Genomic DNA, 17,058 nt, shown 5'->3' on the forward strand with positions numbered 1-17,058 from the left:
GTGAACCCTGGTTTGATCCTTGGGCGCTAGCTGTGTGGAGTTTGCACAATCTCCCTTCCTTGGTCTCAGCTCCTTCCTTGGTCTCAGACCCCATGCTGAACAGATCTCTGGTATCCAAGAGTCTGCTTTCTAGACTGCCCCCAGTTTTGAACCATTGCCTTCAAACTGCTCCCCTTAACACTGAAGTCCCAGCCCACTCCCCCAACAAAAACCTCACAGAGGAATTATACTTCCTAAACCATCTCTGACTAAATGGCTGGACACCTGGCCGAGCAGATGCTGATGGTACTTACGACCAATGTCTGTCTCTGGCTCAAGGTGAATGCCTGTATTCCCTGGAGATAGATATATACTGTATATATAGTTGTGTCAAATACTCTGTGTGCATTTATGTGTGACTATATGAGAGAGGGAGAGAAGGGGAGGAGAGGAGGGAAGGAAAGAGGAAGGGAGATAGATAGAGAGAGAAAGGAGGGAGACAGAGGAAGGAAGAGAAGGATGGAAAGAGATGGATTGAGAGAGGGGAGGGAGGGGAGAGAGAGAGGAAGAGAGGAGGGAGAGAGGGAGGGAGAAAGAGAGAGGGCGAGAAAAGGAGAGCGAGGGGGAAGAGGGAGAGAGCGAGGAAGAGAGAAGGAGAGAAGCATGGTGTGTGTGTGTGTGTGTGTGTGTGTGTGTGTGTGTTTGTGTGTGTGTGTGTGTGTGCGTGCGTGTGTGTGTGTGTGTGTGTGTGTGTGGACTGGATGACATGAGAGAGAGGGACAATTTGCTGTGTGTACACAGTGTGTGAGTGTGATCGTGGGTGCCGTATGCACTCTCGGGGGTTTACGAATGGCTCCCATGACCGATGCATGGACCCAGTGTTGGCTATGACACTGACGCAGGAGGCTGCCAGTCCCGGCTAAAGGGAGTCCCCCAGGGAGACGTTACTTTGAGGAGAGGGAAGTGTTTTTGGAAAGAGGAGAGCCTTCTGTCAGAAGAGAGTTGAGTGAACTGACTGAGGAACTGAACAACAGGGGAGGAGACAAGTACACTAAAGAGCCAGGGGGCTGTGCCCAGTGAAGTGACTGACACTGGGCTATTCACAGGGACACAAGGCATGTGTTGAGTTATTTCACTGCGCAGAGGGAGGAGTTAGGTCTCGGGGTATTTAACCCAGGCAGGGGCTGGGAAGTTCAGAAGCTGGAGTTTCAGGGACATGGAAGGGGTGGGGAATGTGTGGGGCAGCTGTGGCTCAGGAAGGCTCTGCCGGGCCCGGCCGGACCCCAGCCTGCTGCAAGGGCGCGTGTTGCTCACGTTACTGGAGACAGAGCTGAGGTATCTGCCGTGCCGGAGGACCATGGCGAAAGTGCAGAAGGAGATTCGGCCTCACATGCGGAGCAGGCTAGCTGTGTGGATGCTGGAGGTAATGTGTTCACTGATCCAGGCCTGAATGCAGACAAATGTGTTCAGTCACGGAGCACAGGCTCCAAAGGGAAGATAATCAATATCATTTCTACGTTTAAAGTGAGGAAGATGTTATTTATAAATAACATTTTCCATCTCATTCTAAAGCATTTTACTGCTAATTTTACGCCTTCAAAGTGCACTCGCTGTAACATTGGGACAGTCAATGTACGCACAGCAAACTCCCACAAAACAGCAACGTGATGGCATATTTCTGCCATGTTGTTGTGGGATTAAAGGTTACTCAGGGCTGTGGTACTCAAGCCTCTTGACCCACTATTCCTGGTTAAACCAGAGTGGGAGTGTGACACACTGCACTTGGGAGAAGAGTCAGAATAAGGACACCAGGCTTCAAGAGTAAGGTCAGACCACTCAAGGGTGATTCCAGGAAGGACTTTACACACTGAGGGGCAACATTCTCTCTATTTTTTTTTACAGCTGTGCAGACCAACCATTGCTTTGTGCAGGAAATTTTTACATGGCCTGAAAACTGCGTGAAACTGTAAATGTTTTTCTCTTGTAAAATGCACATTAAACAAAGAGAAACCACAACTAAACAATGTCAGGCAGTCAAAACAACTGACAGGCACAATGGTAAAAATAAAATATTTTGACAGGATGGAGTTGGCATTTAGTGGGCCGGTGGTTTATTAACAATGAGCTACCAACTTCCATTCTGTGTTTATTGTTACAATTTGTAACAGTGTTGTAACTTGAAACACTGACAGTGTAAATACGCCAAAACTCTAAAATTTATTTAGAAAATGTATGGATTATATTCATTAACACAACTAGTTACAGTATATTTCACAAATATATTAACAGATTTCAAAATTATGTTAACATAATTTCAAAATTAAATTAACATTATATAAAATAAAATTCCACCTGTGTGGCAACAAAGGTAATGTGCATGGGAGCGTTTCAGCTGCTGTGCAGCCACACATCCACACAGTTTAAAGGGAAGAGTGCCAAGGTGGTGTGGATATCTGGAGGCCTCTCACTCTCCTCTTGAGGCTGGAGAAGGGGTTTGATTGAATATTTTGAATCTAATGCCCTACATTTTATTTGGGTTATTGAACCAAAAAGAATAGATCACAAGCTACAATTTAATTAACAGTTTGAAGAGACTAAAGGGTCTTTTGCTTTTCTTATGCCGGACAGGGTGAGGTGGGTGTAGCTTAGTCAAAGCCTGTTCACATGGCACTTGAAAAGGAGGAATTTTCACTAAATGATAACACTGAAGGTTATAGAATAGCACAGCATGGAAACAAGCCAGCTGGCCCATCTTGGTGATGCTGACCAACTAGTCCCGTTTGCCTATTTGACCCATATCCTTGGACCTGTCCAAATGACTTTTAAACATTGCAATGCTACTCACCTCTACCACTTCCTCTGGCAGCTCATTCCATCCTGGGTGTAAAGGTTGCCCCTGCAGTCCCTTTTAAATTATTTCCTTCTCATGTTCAATCCATGTCCTCTCGTTTTTGACTCCCCTACTCTGGGAGAAAGGTTGTGACCTCCTTGTCCGCGCCCCTCCTGATTTTGTGTACCTCTATGAGGCCACTCCTCAGCCTCCTACACTCCTGTAAAAACAGTCCCAGTCTATGCAGCCTCTGCTAACGACTCAAGCCTTCCAAGTCCCTGTAAAATCCTTGAGAATCTTTCTTGCACCTTGTCAGCTGAACTACATCTGTCTTGTAGCTGAGTGATCAGAACAGTAACAATATTCTAGGGAGGTCATACCAGTGTCTTGTTAAGCTGCAATGTAACATCCCAACTCATGTATTCAGTGCCCTGACTGATGAAGGACAATGTACTGAGCACTGTCTTCACTCTGACAGACGAAGACTAGTGTACCAAATGGATTCTTCACCACCCTGTCTGCCTGTGACACTACTTTCAAGGAACCACGTACCTGGAACCCTAAGTCCCTCTGTTCTATAACACCCAACAGGACCCTGTCATGTACAGCGTAGATCCTGCCCTGATTTAGTTACTCAAAGTAACAATCGTTAATCATTTGGATAATCTTAATCTAATCAACAGAAGTTAGTATGGTTTTAGAAACATAGAAAACCTACAGCACAATACAGGCCCTTCAGCCCACAATGCTGTGCTGAACATGTACTTACTTTAGAAATTACCCATAGCCCTCCATTTTTCTAAGCTTCATGTACCTGTCCAGGAGTCTCCTAAAAGACTCTATCGTATCCACCTCCACCACCATGGCCAGCAGCCCATTCCACGCACTCACCACCCTCTGCATAAAAAACTTACCCCTGACATCTCCTCTGTACCTACTTACAAGCACCTTAAAACTGTGCCCTCTCATGATAGCCATTCCAGCCCTGGGGAAAAGCCTCTGATTACCCACATGATTATGGAAGATAAATCCTTGTTAATAAATTTGCTGCAGTTCTTGAGGATAAGAGTAGTGTTATCGATGGGGGGCGGGGGGGGGCTGTAGATGTAATATATGTAGAGTTTAATAAGGTGCCACATAAAAAGCTGGTGCAGAAAATAAAGGCCCATGGTGGTGGGTTTGCATGGATTGAAGACTGATTACAGCAGAGGGGACAGTTGAAATAAATGGGCCTTTTCCAGGCCAGAAGCACTGGATACTCTGGGGATGAGATTTTGGTTCTGAATTATTTGTAGTCTAGATTAATGGCCTGGAGATTGGTTAGGGTGCAAGATATCCAATTCTGCCAAAGATATGAAAATCACTGGAAGGTTATCTTGTAATGAGGATAGTGGGATCTGTAAGAGACTGCAGGTATTTTGAGTAAGTATTGAAAACTTGGCAGACAGAGTTAATGAGCAAAACTGTGAAATCACACACTTCAGTAGGAAAATTCTAAAGGCAAACTATTATCTGAATGGAGAAGGCCATAAAGGCATAGGAGGAGAATTGGGCCATTTGGCCCATTGAGTTGGCACATCAATTCCATCATGGCTGATTTATTATTCTTCTCAACTGTCTTACCATGTCTAAGAAGGATTACAGATGAGCAAAGTGGGGACGGATTTGGGTGTTCCTACATATGGATCACTCAAAGTTAGCTGAACTGGTTTAGCAAGTAGTTAGGAAGACAATGTGTAGAATCAGAACTGGGTTTATCATCATTGGCATGTGTCATGAAATTTGTTAACTTAGCAGGACTAGTTCAATGCAATACATAATATAGAAGAAAAAATAATAAATAACTAAATCAATTACAATATATATATTGATAAAATTAAAATTGTGTAAAACAGAAATAATATATATTAAAACAGTGAGGTTGTGTTCATGGGTTCAATGTCCATTTTAGAATCAGATGGCAGAGGGGAAGAAGCTGTTCCTGAATCACTGAGTGTGTGCCTTCAGGTTTCTGTACCTCCTACCTGATGGTAACAGTGAGAAAAGGGCATGTCCTGGGTGTTGGACGTCCTTAATAATGGACGTTACCTTTCTGAGACACCGCTCCTTGAAGATGTCCTGGGTGCTTTGTAGGCTAGTAGCCAAGATGGAGCCGACTAAATATATGACCCTCTGCAACGTTTTTCGGTCCCGTGCAGTAGCCCCCCACCTATCTTTATTGGGAGCTAGAGTGGCCTTTATTGGGACAGTTTTGGAGTTTGGGATAGGAAAGTATTGCTACTATTGTTTAGGGTGTTGGTGAGACACCCTGAGTATTGTGTACAGTTTATGTCCTCCTGATAGACCGACATTGGAGAGTGCCCACGAGAAATTCGCAAGGCAAGAGGCTTGTCCTATCACACGTGGCAAAAGAAATTGTCAGGTCCAATTCACTTCCTTTTTAATGTTCTTATCCAACTGACCAAACGTTCCGTATCAGTGAATTAGGGTTTAGACATTCACAATAGTCTTAATCCTGGTTCTCAGAACTGGGACGCCATACTCCAAATGAGCCACAACAGTATTTTATCAAGTTAGCCCATCATTTCCTAACTCTCGTGTTCATTCTCCGCGTAAACTATTTTCTCAATCGGTTCTGCCACAGCTCGTGGTTCTCGCTCCCCTTTTAGAATTGTAGTCGTTGGTGTAGTTTACCAGCGGCAGTCAGAATTTGTACAGTACGATGGAGTCATCTCCACAACATTGATCTAAGAATATTTGCTGAGCCGTGCAAAGGGCGATCTGTGCGGATCAACTTCACAAGCATTGGAGGAACGTAAGCCATAAACGAGGCTTTAATAGCATTCAATAATAACAACCTTCAGGAACAGGCCAGGTCAAAGTTTGTGGGAAATTGGTGCTCTGGAGACGCGATGAAAATCTGCCCCCAATGTCGGTCAATGCTGCCCTCTGCTGGCCATAGTCAAAGAGCATGAAGACAGTCCTTTCGATTTGTTAGACTCGTAACTAGCAACACATACACACGTACAATAATCTCCTCACATTACCATCAATTTACCCCGAATTTTACCACCCATCGACTCACTGGGGGCAATTTACAGCGGCTAATTAACCTACCAACCCGCACGTCCTTGGGGAAAAAGCCGGAGCACGTGGCGGTAAACCCCTATTGTCGCAGGGAGAAAGTGCCGACTCCACAAGGACAGCACCCGAAATCAGGATTGAACGTAGTTCTCTGGGCTTCCCGGTTTCAAACCTTAAGAAAATCCTTTGAGCGAGGGAGTCCAGGCTCCCTAGAGGAAATGTTTCCTGCCCAGAGCGAGGGGTCCCTGACCTGAAGCGACGGTTGACGCTTTCTGCTGGCGGGCTGTCAAACGGGATTAAATGGGGTTGAGACAGATAATAAATGAACCACGATCCATGGGCTACTCCTATATCTTATAGTGTTACGGAATGTCAGATTTCCAGCCTCTGCATTTGGTATTTTAATGCAAATGTCGCCCTTTCTGCATCATTACCCCGCACCTGCATATTCTTCTTTCAAATGCTGCACATGCGGGGTCAGGGGAAGGTCGGGCACTTCATGCAGATATTGAAAAGGGCTGTTCCAGTTTTCGCAGAGAGCTTCCCATCACCCCTCCATCGTGTTCAGTCCCACAGCCGCTCCAGTGCTTAAACACCCCACAGTTTCCAACGATCCTTCACTGGTAGCATGTTCTCCAATTAACACCCGCCACTCTCTCCTCCTCAGCGCCCTCCCTGAAACTGTCATCAGATTTTCAGTCTCAGCGGGCGGCTTGCTGTCAAATCTCAATCCAGTCAGGCGTCCTGAGCGGTAATCACCGCCTAACGTGCCCATGTTTCTTTAACGATAGGTTTGTGAACAGGAGACCTGTGAGAAGGAGGTGTTCCCTCTGTCCATGAACTACTTGGACCGCTTCCTGACTGTGATGCCATTGGAAAAGTCCAGGTTCCAGCTGCTGGGGGCCGCTTGCTTACTCCTGGCATCGAAAGTCCGTCAGACCAACCCATTGCCTGTGGAAACCTTGTGCACCTACACGGCGCACTCGTCCCGGCCGGAGGATCTGAGGGTAAGTTGCTGGGGGACGGGGACACAAACACTCTCTCCCCCCCCCCCCGTCCCCCTGCAACAAGTTTGATTCCACGGTGGAGCTCAGTTTCCTAGAGTCAAAACCACGAACCGGACCCTAAATTACGTACCCCAGCGGATCCCCGCTGATCGAGCTGCTCCTTGGGTTAGTTCGGGACCAGCTGGGCATCCCATGACGCTTACAACCTCAAGTATTCTCCGTTAAGCACAGCCCTCAGGGCTTGGTATGATACCGAGAAAGCGACACATTGTCCTTACCGTTTCCGGGGCTGAGGTGTTTATGGAGTTAAAGTATACCACAGAGGTAATGAGTAAAATGGGGGAAGAATGCAAGACTGAAAGTGCTGTTTCTAAATGCGCGTAGCATTCGGAATAAGGTGGACGAACCCGTGGCGCGATTAGAGATTGGTCGGTATAACGTTGTGGGCATCACTGATTCGTAGCTGAAAGGAGTCCATAGTTGGGAGCTTAACATCAAAAGGATGTACCTTGTATCGAAAGGACAGGCAGGGAGGCATAGGCGGTGGTGTGGCTCTGTTGGTAAGAGATGGAATTACATCTTCAGAAAGAGGTGACATAGGGCCGAGAATGTTGAATCTTCACGCGTGAAGTAAAGAAACTGCAAAGGTGAAAAAAAAATGGGAATCAAAGGATCCGGAAAGGGCATGTAATAAGGATAATGTCACAATTGTAATGGTGGATTTCAATATGCGAGAGGATTGGGAAAATCAGGTTGGTGTCGGATCACAAGAGGGAATTTGTTGAATGCCTATGAGATTGTTATAAGGGGACGTTGGGAGCGGACCCATATGCAAGACACAGACTCTGAAGTACCAGGAACAGGACAAGGTTTATAAAGAAAGCAAGGGGAGTCAGGAAGAAACAACGCTGGACATGGACACAGGCCCTGGAAGAGACTGGGTCTGGGCTAGGACTAAGACTAGGAAACCGGGACCAGGACAAGGAACTTGGAACTAGGAGTCTGGGCTAGGACCCCGAGCCAGAGACTGGACAGGGACCCGGAACCTGGGTCTTGACTCGAGCTCGGACCCCGCATCTAGGCGAGGACAAAACGTGGCTACAGGACTGGACGTGGATCTCCTGTACAGGACGAGGCACATGGACAGGACGAGAACACAAAGCCTTGTCTTGGATAGGTCGAGGTGCTTGGACTAGACGAGGTTCTTGGGCGCGGCTTGGACTAGGCGAGGTTCTTGGGCGTGGCTTGGACTAGACGGCGTTCTTGGGTGTCGCTTAGACTAGACGAGAGGCTCCTGGACAGGACGAGGGAACTCCAGCGCAGGACGTGTCTCTCGGACTCGGCTTGATTAGGCTCTTGGGTATGGAGCCGGGACCCTCCTTGAGTGCAGGACCGGGACTCCCCTAGGACGCAGGGCCGAGGAAACTGTCAGAGATTCAGAGCGGGAGGGGAAGGAAACAGTCCAGCAGGGAATCCTTGGTTTGCAGAGGTATTTATGTGCCAGCCCAAAACGAGAATCAGGTGCCTCAATTAAGGCACCCAATGGAACAAGGGAAAACAGGAAAACCCGGAATAAGGATTGATGAACTGGACCGTGAGCCGGAATGTGGATTTCATGGACCGGACCATGACAGAGATGGCTTTTTAGAGCAGCTTGTGCTTGAGCTTACTCGGGGAAAGGCTATCTTAGTCTGGGTGTTGTGTAATAACCCAGATCTTATGAGGAAGCGCAACGTAAAGGAACCCTTAGGAGGCAGTGATAATAATATGATTGAATTCATACTGTAATTTGAGAGGGAGAAACATAACTCACATATATCAGTATCTTAATGGAATAAAGGGAATTGCAGAGGCATGCAAGAGGAGTTTGCATAGGTGGATTGATATGTCGCACAGAGGAGGGGGTTCTCAAATGGCAGGTGTAGACAACCATGGCTGACAAAGGAACATAAGAAATAGGAGCAGGAGTCGGCCATCTGACCCATCGAGCCTGCTCCACCATTCAATAAGATCATGGCTGATCTGGCCATGAACTCATCTCCACCTACCTGCCTTTTCCTCATAACCCTTAATTCCCCTACTATGCAAAAATGTATCCAACCTTGTCTTAAATATATTTACTGAGGTAGCCTCCACTGCTTCAATGGGCAGAGAATTCTACAGATTTGCCACCCTCTGGGAAAAGCAGTTCTTCCTCATCTTCATCCTAAATCTACTCCTCTGAATCTTGAGGCTATGTCCCCGAGTTCTAGTCTCACCTACCTGTGGAAACAACTTTCCTGCCTCATTCCCTTTCATAATTTTATATGTTTCTATAAGATCTCCTCTCATTCTTCTGAATTCCAAAAGGTAGTTAAGGGCTGCCTTTTAAAAGCCAAGGAAATGGCAGATAAGGTAGCAAAAGTGAGTGGGAATCTGGATGATTGGGAAGCTTTTTAAGTCCAACAAAAGACAACTAAAAAGGCTATAAGAAAAGGAAAGATGAAATATGAGGGCAGATTACCCAATAATATGAAGCAGGATACTAGAAGCTTTTTTTTTCAGTTATATAAAGAGGGAGGTGAGAGTTGATATTAGACCACTGGGAAATGATGCTGGTGAAGTAGAAATGGGGGACAAAAAATGGCGGATGAACTTAATGGGTACTTTGTATCGGTCTTCACTGTGGAAGACACTAGTGGTGTGCCAGAGGTCTGTGAATGTCAGGGGACAAGAAGTGAATGCCATTGCTATTACAAAGGAAAAAGAGCTAGGCAAACTCAAAGGTCTTAAGGTAGATAAGTCACCTGGACCAGATGGACTATATTCCAGGGTTCTGAAAGAGGTTGCTGAAGAGATAGCAGATGCATTGGTGACAATCTTTCAAGAATCACTTGATTCTGACATGGTCCTGGAGGACTGGAAGATTGAAAATGTCACTCCATTCTTTAAGAAGGAAGGAAGGCAAAAGAAAGGAAATTATGGGCCAGTCAGTCTAACCTCAGTGGTTGGTAAAGTATTGGAATCTATTATTAAGAATGAGTTGTTAGGGTACTTGGAGGCTAATGATAAAATAAGTCAAAGTCAGTATGGTTTCTGGTAAGGGACATCTTGCTTGACAGATCTGTTAGAATTCTTCGAGAAAGTAACAAGCAGGGTGGACAAAGGAGAGGCAGTGGACGTCCTTTACTTGGATTTTCAGAAGGCGTTTTGTAAATGCCACACAAAAGGCTGCTTAACAAGACAAAATCCTATGGTGTAACAGGAAAGATACTGGCCTGGATAGTGGAATAGCTTACAGACAGGAGGCAGTGAGGGGAATAAAGAGGGTCTTTTCTGGTTGGCTGCTGGTGACTAGTGGTGTTCCTCAGGGGCCAGGATTGGGACCGCTATTTTTCATTTTGTCAATGATTTGGATAATGGAATTGATGGCTTTGTGGCAAAGTTTGTGGATGATATGAAGATAGGTGGAGGGGTAGATGGTGCTGAGGAATGTGATTGCAGCAGGAGTAGACAAATTGGAAGAAGGGGCAAAAAGGTGGCTGATGGAACACAGTGTTGGGAAATGTATGATAATGTATTTTGGTAAAAGGAACAAAAGTACAGACTGTTATCTAAATGGGGAGAGAATTCAAACATCAGAGGTGCAATGGGACTTAGGAGTCCTTGTGCTAGACTCCCAAAATGTTAATTTACAGGTTGAGTCTGTGGTAAAGAAGGCAAATGCAATGTTGGCATTTATTTCAAGGGGGATAGAATATAAAAGCAAGGAGATAATGCTAAGACACTAGTCAGGGTGTACTTGGAGTATTGTCAAAGATTCTGGGTCCCATATCTCAGAAAGGATGTGTTGTTATTGGAGAGAATCTGGAGGAAGTTCACGAGGATGATTCTGGGAATAAAGGGGTTAATATATGAGGAGTGTTTGGCAGCTTTGGGCCTGTACTCACTGAAATTTAGAAGAATGCGGGAGGGGGGCGGGGGTCTCATTGAAACCTACGGAATGTTGAAAGGACTAAATAAGGTGAATATAGAGAGGATGTTTCCTATGGTGGGGTATCGAGAACTAGAGGGCACAGCCTTAAAATTGAGGGGAGACCTTTTAGAACAGAGATAAGGAGGTTTTTTTTTTAGTCAGAGAATAGTGAATCTGTGGAAAGCTCTTCCATAGACTGCTGTGGAGGCCAGGTCCGTTGGTATATTTAAGTCAGAAGTTGATGGTTTCCTGATCAGTCAGGGCATCAAAGGATACGGCGAAAGGCAGGTGTAAGGGGTTGTGTGGGATTTGGGATCAGTCATGATGGAAAGGCAGAGCACACGGGATGGGCTGAATGGCCGTATTCTGCTCCGGTGTCTTATCCTAGGCAGCCTCTGGGGGAACTGGAGGGGTCGTGTCCTGCGCCGATATCTATTCACATCCCACTGTTCATTATATCAGGCTATGTTCTGTTATCTCATCGCTGTTTGTCATAGAGTACGGAATCAAGCATTTCAGTCGACGGAGACCGTGTCTCCACCAGCCACCCGATCCACTGTCTGCGGGAGCGTGCCGTGTGGAAATCCGCTCTCCCGTTCCACTGTCTGCGGGAGCTTGCCGTGTAGAAATCCGCTCTCCCGTTCCACTGTCTGCGGGAGCTTGCCGTGTGGAAATCCGCTCTCCCGTTCCACTGTCTGCGGGAGCGTGCCGTGTAGAAATCCGCTCTCCCGTTTCCTGCAGTACAGTACTCGACTCGCGGGGTTCCGGACAGACTGGGACTGAAGGTGAATGGGCATCCTCACCAGTTACACTTAGACTGCCAACAATTCCGAAAACAAGGTAGCTGCTGAACAAGATAACTGGCCGGAAACACCATCCAGCCCTCGCCCCAGATGTGTCGGGGGTTCCTCAGGACCTGTTACTCTCATGTGTTGGTCTCCATGGAGACGAGGCCTCAGTGTCCCCCCTCTTTATATCTTCCTTGGAGCCGTGGCCATTCGCCATGACGCCGAGCCCCTGATTGCCCATTTTCAGCGCGGACGTCATTGATTAGTTGAGTTTCAGCACCGGTTCCATGGGGTCGGCCTGTACCGACCAGCGCCCGCTGTCCAGAGAGACCCCTGGCTCGCTCCGTCCACTGACCGAGTGACCCTTTTCCTTGCAGCTTCCGGATCCACTGGGCGTGCCCATCATACTCCACACGTTCCCGCGATCGCACACCTGGCGGAGAAAACCACGGACCTGACGCGGGGAGGTGGTCAGTCTGGACAAGATAGGCCGAAGGGCCGGTTTCTGTGCTGTGACTGCGAATCCAAGACTCGAAGCGTTCAGGGCCACAGAAACGCAAAACCTTTAATGCCCGATTAGCTGAGTCGCCCTTCTCAAAAATAAAGCGGGGGAGGTCACGGTAAATGGGGAGGGGAGCGTGGAGCAGGAAGGGGCGCCCCCTTTCCATTGGGATAAGGCAGGGGTCCCCAACCTTTTTTGCACTGCGGACCAGTTTAATATTGACAATATTCTTGCGGACCGGCCGACCCGGGGGGGGGGGGGGGGTAGGGTTGCCAACGGACAAGAGTAGCAGTCAAATACGTTGTGTTTACCCAGAGAAAGACTACAATGACCATGAAGCCTTGCGCGGGCACCGGTGCGCATGCGTGATCTTCGTGTACATGCCGATTTCATTCTACAAATCGTTTTTGGCGATTCTGTTCGGCGGGGGGGTGTTAATCACGACCGGAATATAGGTGATAAGTGGCTAATAACTCAATTTCCTTTCTAAAAGGGTTTACCTAACGAATTTAATATTAAACACACAGCACATATTTTCCTCGCATGAATAAGTCGATTATCGGGGAGGACAGGGGAGCTTGAAGTAAGTGTGGAACGAGCTTCCAGTAGAAGTGGCAGAATCAGGTTTGATATTTTCATTTAAAGTTAAATTGGATAGATACATGGACAGGAAAGGAATGGAGGGTTATGGGCTGCGTGCAGGTCGGTGGGGCTAGGTGAGAGTAGCGTTCGGCATGGACTAGAAGGGCCGAGATCGCCTGTTTCCGTGCTGTAAGTGTTATACTTATAATTGTTATAAGTCAATCGCATCATAACATTTTAAGTAACGTTTGGATATTAAACACACAGCACATATTTTCCCCGTATGAACATATAAAATCATTGCAACACACCAATATCGCTGAACCAGTGGGAGCCCTGGGCTTGTTTTCCTGCAACAAGACGGTCCTAGTGAGGGGTGATGGGAGACAGCGATACTTGAACGGGGTTCCTTATGTCCAGTCTATTCCGCAATTTAGTTTTCGTTGCATTCATCGCGGAAAATAACGCTTCGCAGAAAAATGTTGGAAATGGAAGCAACGTTTTCAGTGCTTTTGTGGCTATCTCAGGATATTGAGCCTTGACTTTGATCCGGAATGCCGGCAGAGATGTTATGTCAAACATACTTTTCAGCCCGTCGTCATTTGCAAGCTCGAGGAGTTGATCTCCTTCCCGCGCTGACATGGATGACGCGTGGGTCGTTACCCCGCGTGCGTAATGGCTCAACAATGGGCGGAACAGGGAATGAGGAAAGGTGCAGCTGACTCATATCGCCAAATCATATCGTTTCTTCGTGGCCAGGTAGCAAAAGCTTTGCGGCCCGGTGGTTGGGGACCGCTGGGATAAGGGCTGGGAGCGCTGTTGGGTCCGGAACACTCCCTTGAAAGGTCCCGTCGTTGTGTGGCGTCCCCACCCCACTAACTCCCAATCTGCTGTGTTGAGTGAAGATATCGTTTCAAGGGTCCCGCTCCTTCTGGTCTCTCGGTTACCGTCGTCCTTAAGTTATCGTCAGAATTGTCTAAAACGCCTTTCTAAAATGTCCAACCCGACTTCTAAAGTGCTTTCAGACTCTGGAATTTTTCCAGTAAACCCCGTCTCGTTCGCCCAGAACCTTGCAGACTGGAAGTGAACACAGTTTTCTCGCTCTCTCACACGTTCGGAAGTCACAGTGACATGCTCGTTCACCCTGCTTACAGGAGGTGCTCCTGGGGGCTGGGGCCCGCTCGGTGCCGAGGGCAAGGGCAGATGCGGGGGGTGGGGGGGGGGGGTCCCCGTGAGCCGGGCTTTGTCTGACGGCCACTCTCACTCGACAGGCGATGGAGTTGCTGCTCTTGGACAGGCTGCAGTGGCACCTCGGCGCGCCCACGCCGCAGGAGTTCGTGGAGCAGTTACTCGAAGTGCTCGGAGCGCAGGCGGCTGGGGAGCGGCTGATCCGCAAACACACGGACACCTTCATCGCGCTCTGCAACACAGGTGCGGGGTGTCGGGTCCGCGCGTCTGAGGAGGGATCGGTGTGGTGATGGTGGTGGTGGTGGTAGGGGAGAGGAGGGGACATTTGTGTTGGTGGTATAGGGTTAATGGGGGGGGTATGTGCGGTTGGCGGAGCACGGGGTTGGGGCTGGCCGGAGAAACGTCGGTAGGGGTGGGGATAGGCGGGTGAGCTCTCTCCACAGTGTTTGAGGGAGGCTGTAGATTCCCAAGGCGGGCGATCCCGGGACTCGACCCGCCGCCGCTAATTCCCGCATCGTTGCAGACGCTGAGTTCGTGTCGTTGCCGCCTTCGGTGATCGGTGCCGCCAGTCTCGCCGCCGCCGTCTGCGGCCTTCGCCTGTGTCTGCCGGGGATTCCTCCAGGACCCCAGGTGCTCACCGACCACCTCGCCCGTTCCATCCGCTGCGATCCGGTAAGTTGGTGCTAGGACCCCTATCTCCCAGTCCCAACCCAACCCACCTCCACTCTCTTCCCCCATCTTCCCGTCCCCTCCACCGCCCTGGCGGGTCTCCGTTCCCAGTTTACGCCCCCTCGGTAAACTTGTCCCTGACTCCCCAACTCTCCCAACCCATTTGCCACTGGTGCGTTCTGACCAGCTGTGGGGCAGAGATGAAACCTTTCCCGGCCGGGGTCGAGGTGAACACCCGCTGCCTCTGCGTCCCTGCCGGCTTGTCGGTGACCATAAGACAGAGGAGAAGAACCAAGTAGTTCAGCCCATCGGGTCTGCTCCGGATTCCATCACGACTGATTTATTATCCTTCTCAACCCCATTCTCCTGCCTTCTCCCGTATCCTTTGAAGCCCTGACTGACCAAGAACATATCAACCTCTGTTTTAAATTTACCCAATGACTTGGCCTTACAGCCACCTGAGGCGATGAATTCCATAGATTCCCCATCCTCTTGACTAGAGAAATCCCTCCTCATCTCCGTTCTAACTGTACGTTTCTCTACTCTGAGGCTGTGGCCTCTGGTCCCTGGCACCCCGTCTATAGGAAACATCCTCTCCACTACCACTGTCCAGCCTGTCACTATTCAGTAAGTTACAATGAGGTCCTCCCACATTCTTCTGACCTCCAGCGAGTACAGGCCCAGAGCCATCATATGCTCCTCATATGTTAACCCTTTCATTCCCAGGATCATTCTGATGAACCTCCTCTGGACCCTCTCCAACATCACCACATCTTTTCTGAGATAAGGGGCCCAAAACTGCATGTTCCAAGTGCGTTCTGACCAATGCCTTATAAAGCCTTAGCATGACATCCAAAGGGCCCGTGGTGAGCATGCGTCAGTTAGGCCGAAGGGCCTGTGGTGAGCGTGGGTCAGAAAGGCGAAGGGTTTGTGGTGAGCGTGGGTCAGTTAAGCCAAAGGGCCTGTTTACACGTTGTATTAATTCTATTACTCTATCCATCTCCCTGCCTACTAACTGATAAACAACTTCCTTCCAAAGAACATTTTTACATACTCAGGCCCTTCTATTCCAATTCCATCACCTCCCACCCTACCCACTTCCCAGTCCAATATGCCTTCAGGCCTCCCTCACCCCCTCAGTGTCAGCACCCTGCACTCAGGACAGGCTGCACACAGGGTCGTTCATCACTGGCATCTTTCAAATGGGTTACAAATCTGGGATGGTGAAGATACCAAGGCCAGCCTGTCCAAGTGGGGGCAAGGGAGCTCCCGGGGCTGTTCCTGCTCCCCATTCACCCTCAAACAGTACCATTACCCTCATGGTGTGCTTCATCAAAGGACGAGTTCAGGGGATGAGGGGCAAGTCCAAAATCACAGATGTACTCTGCAGGTCAGTCAGCATCTGTAGAGGGAGGAACAAAGTCAACGTTTCAGCTTGGAGCCCCTTCATCAGAACTGGAACGTTGGGGGGACTTTCCTCTACCCAACTACCGAGTGTTTCATTGTTCTCTGATTCGATTTCAGGTTCCCAGCATTGAGGTTTCTCTGATTTCCATGACGAGAATTTATTGAAACAGACAGGGTTTGCTTCAGTTTTGGGGGGGGGGCGCGGGAAGCAGGCGAGAGCCCTTCGGTAGTATCAGGTTCCTGTAAAGAGAGGATGCTCGTCTCTGGCAGCAGTTTGGACCAGATGGAATACTGGAAGGGGTGGGTTGTTTTATGGGAGGCTGGGATTGTACCTGGTGGACAATTGAAGCACTTGTAGATTTGACTGATTCTGCATTCTGCCCCCAGGCTGATGGGAGATTGGGGGGTGGTGGTGTGGGATGGACGAGGTTGTTGTGAGGGCTGCCATAGACTTGAATGGCCAAATGACCTGCTTCAATGTTGCAACAAAATCAACAAAGTGAGTGGGATCTTGCTGTGCATAGATTGGCTCCTCCTGCACTTTCATGGCTATGATGTTTCTCGTTTGCTGTAAAGCACTTCTGGGGAAACGCAAGGCACTTTGAAAATGCAGGGAAAGTGCCCTGTTATTCATTGTCAGGATGGGATCCAGCCCAATTCTGTCCAACCTGTGTTCTTCCCTTGTGCAGGAGTGTGTGAGGACATGTCAGGAGCAGCTCGAGGTCTCCCTACACACCCGCCTGAGACAAGCAGCCCCCCAAACTCTCCCCCCGCCAAAGTCGGAAGAACCGGAACGTTCCAGGACACCCACAGACATCCAGGACGTGAACTTGTGAGGACGGAACACACTGTTGCCCAGCCCTCGAGTCCTGCACTGTTTGTTTATGGAATTGCCTCTGTAGCCTGCCATCCAGTCCCGTACTCTCCACCTTGTGACAACATGGTCCCAGTTCCCAATTCCGCAGATCCTCCCAAATGCCTTTGCTCTTCCTCTGCGAATTCTCGAGTCATTTTGATGTGATAACCTTCATCGTCGTGTCTGGGGATATGGGAAGATAGCCTTGTAC

At 48.6% G+C, this 17,058-nt stretch overlaps 1 protein-coding gene across 1 annotated transcript; it reads left to right on the top strand.

Annotated features, from left to right (window-relative positions):
• The first annotated feature begins 1,195 nt into the window (after nt 1–1,195).
• Nucleotides 1,196–16,827, top strand: LOC134353505 (G1/S-specific cyclin-D1-like). Its single transcript, XM_063061502.1, has 5 exons — nt 1,196–1,402; nt 6,685–6,900; nt 13,999–14,158; nt 14,439–14,587; nt 16,681–16,827. Exons 1-5 carry the CDS (start codon nt 1,196–1,198, stop codon nt 16,825–16,827), a joined length of 879 nt encoding a protein of 292 aa, XP_062917572.1.
• Nucleotides 16,828–17,058: the final 231 nt, after the last annotated feature.

This window comes from Mobula hypostoma, chromosome 11 (assembly GCF_963921235.1).
Source record: "Mobula hypostoma chromosome 11, sMobHyp1.1, whole genome shotgun sequence".
NCBI classification, from domain to species: domain Eukaryota; kingdom Metazoa; phylum Chordata; class Chondrichthyes; order Myliobatiformes; family Myliobatidae; genus Mobula; species Mobula hypostoma.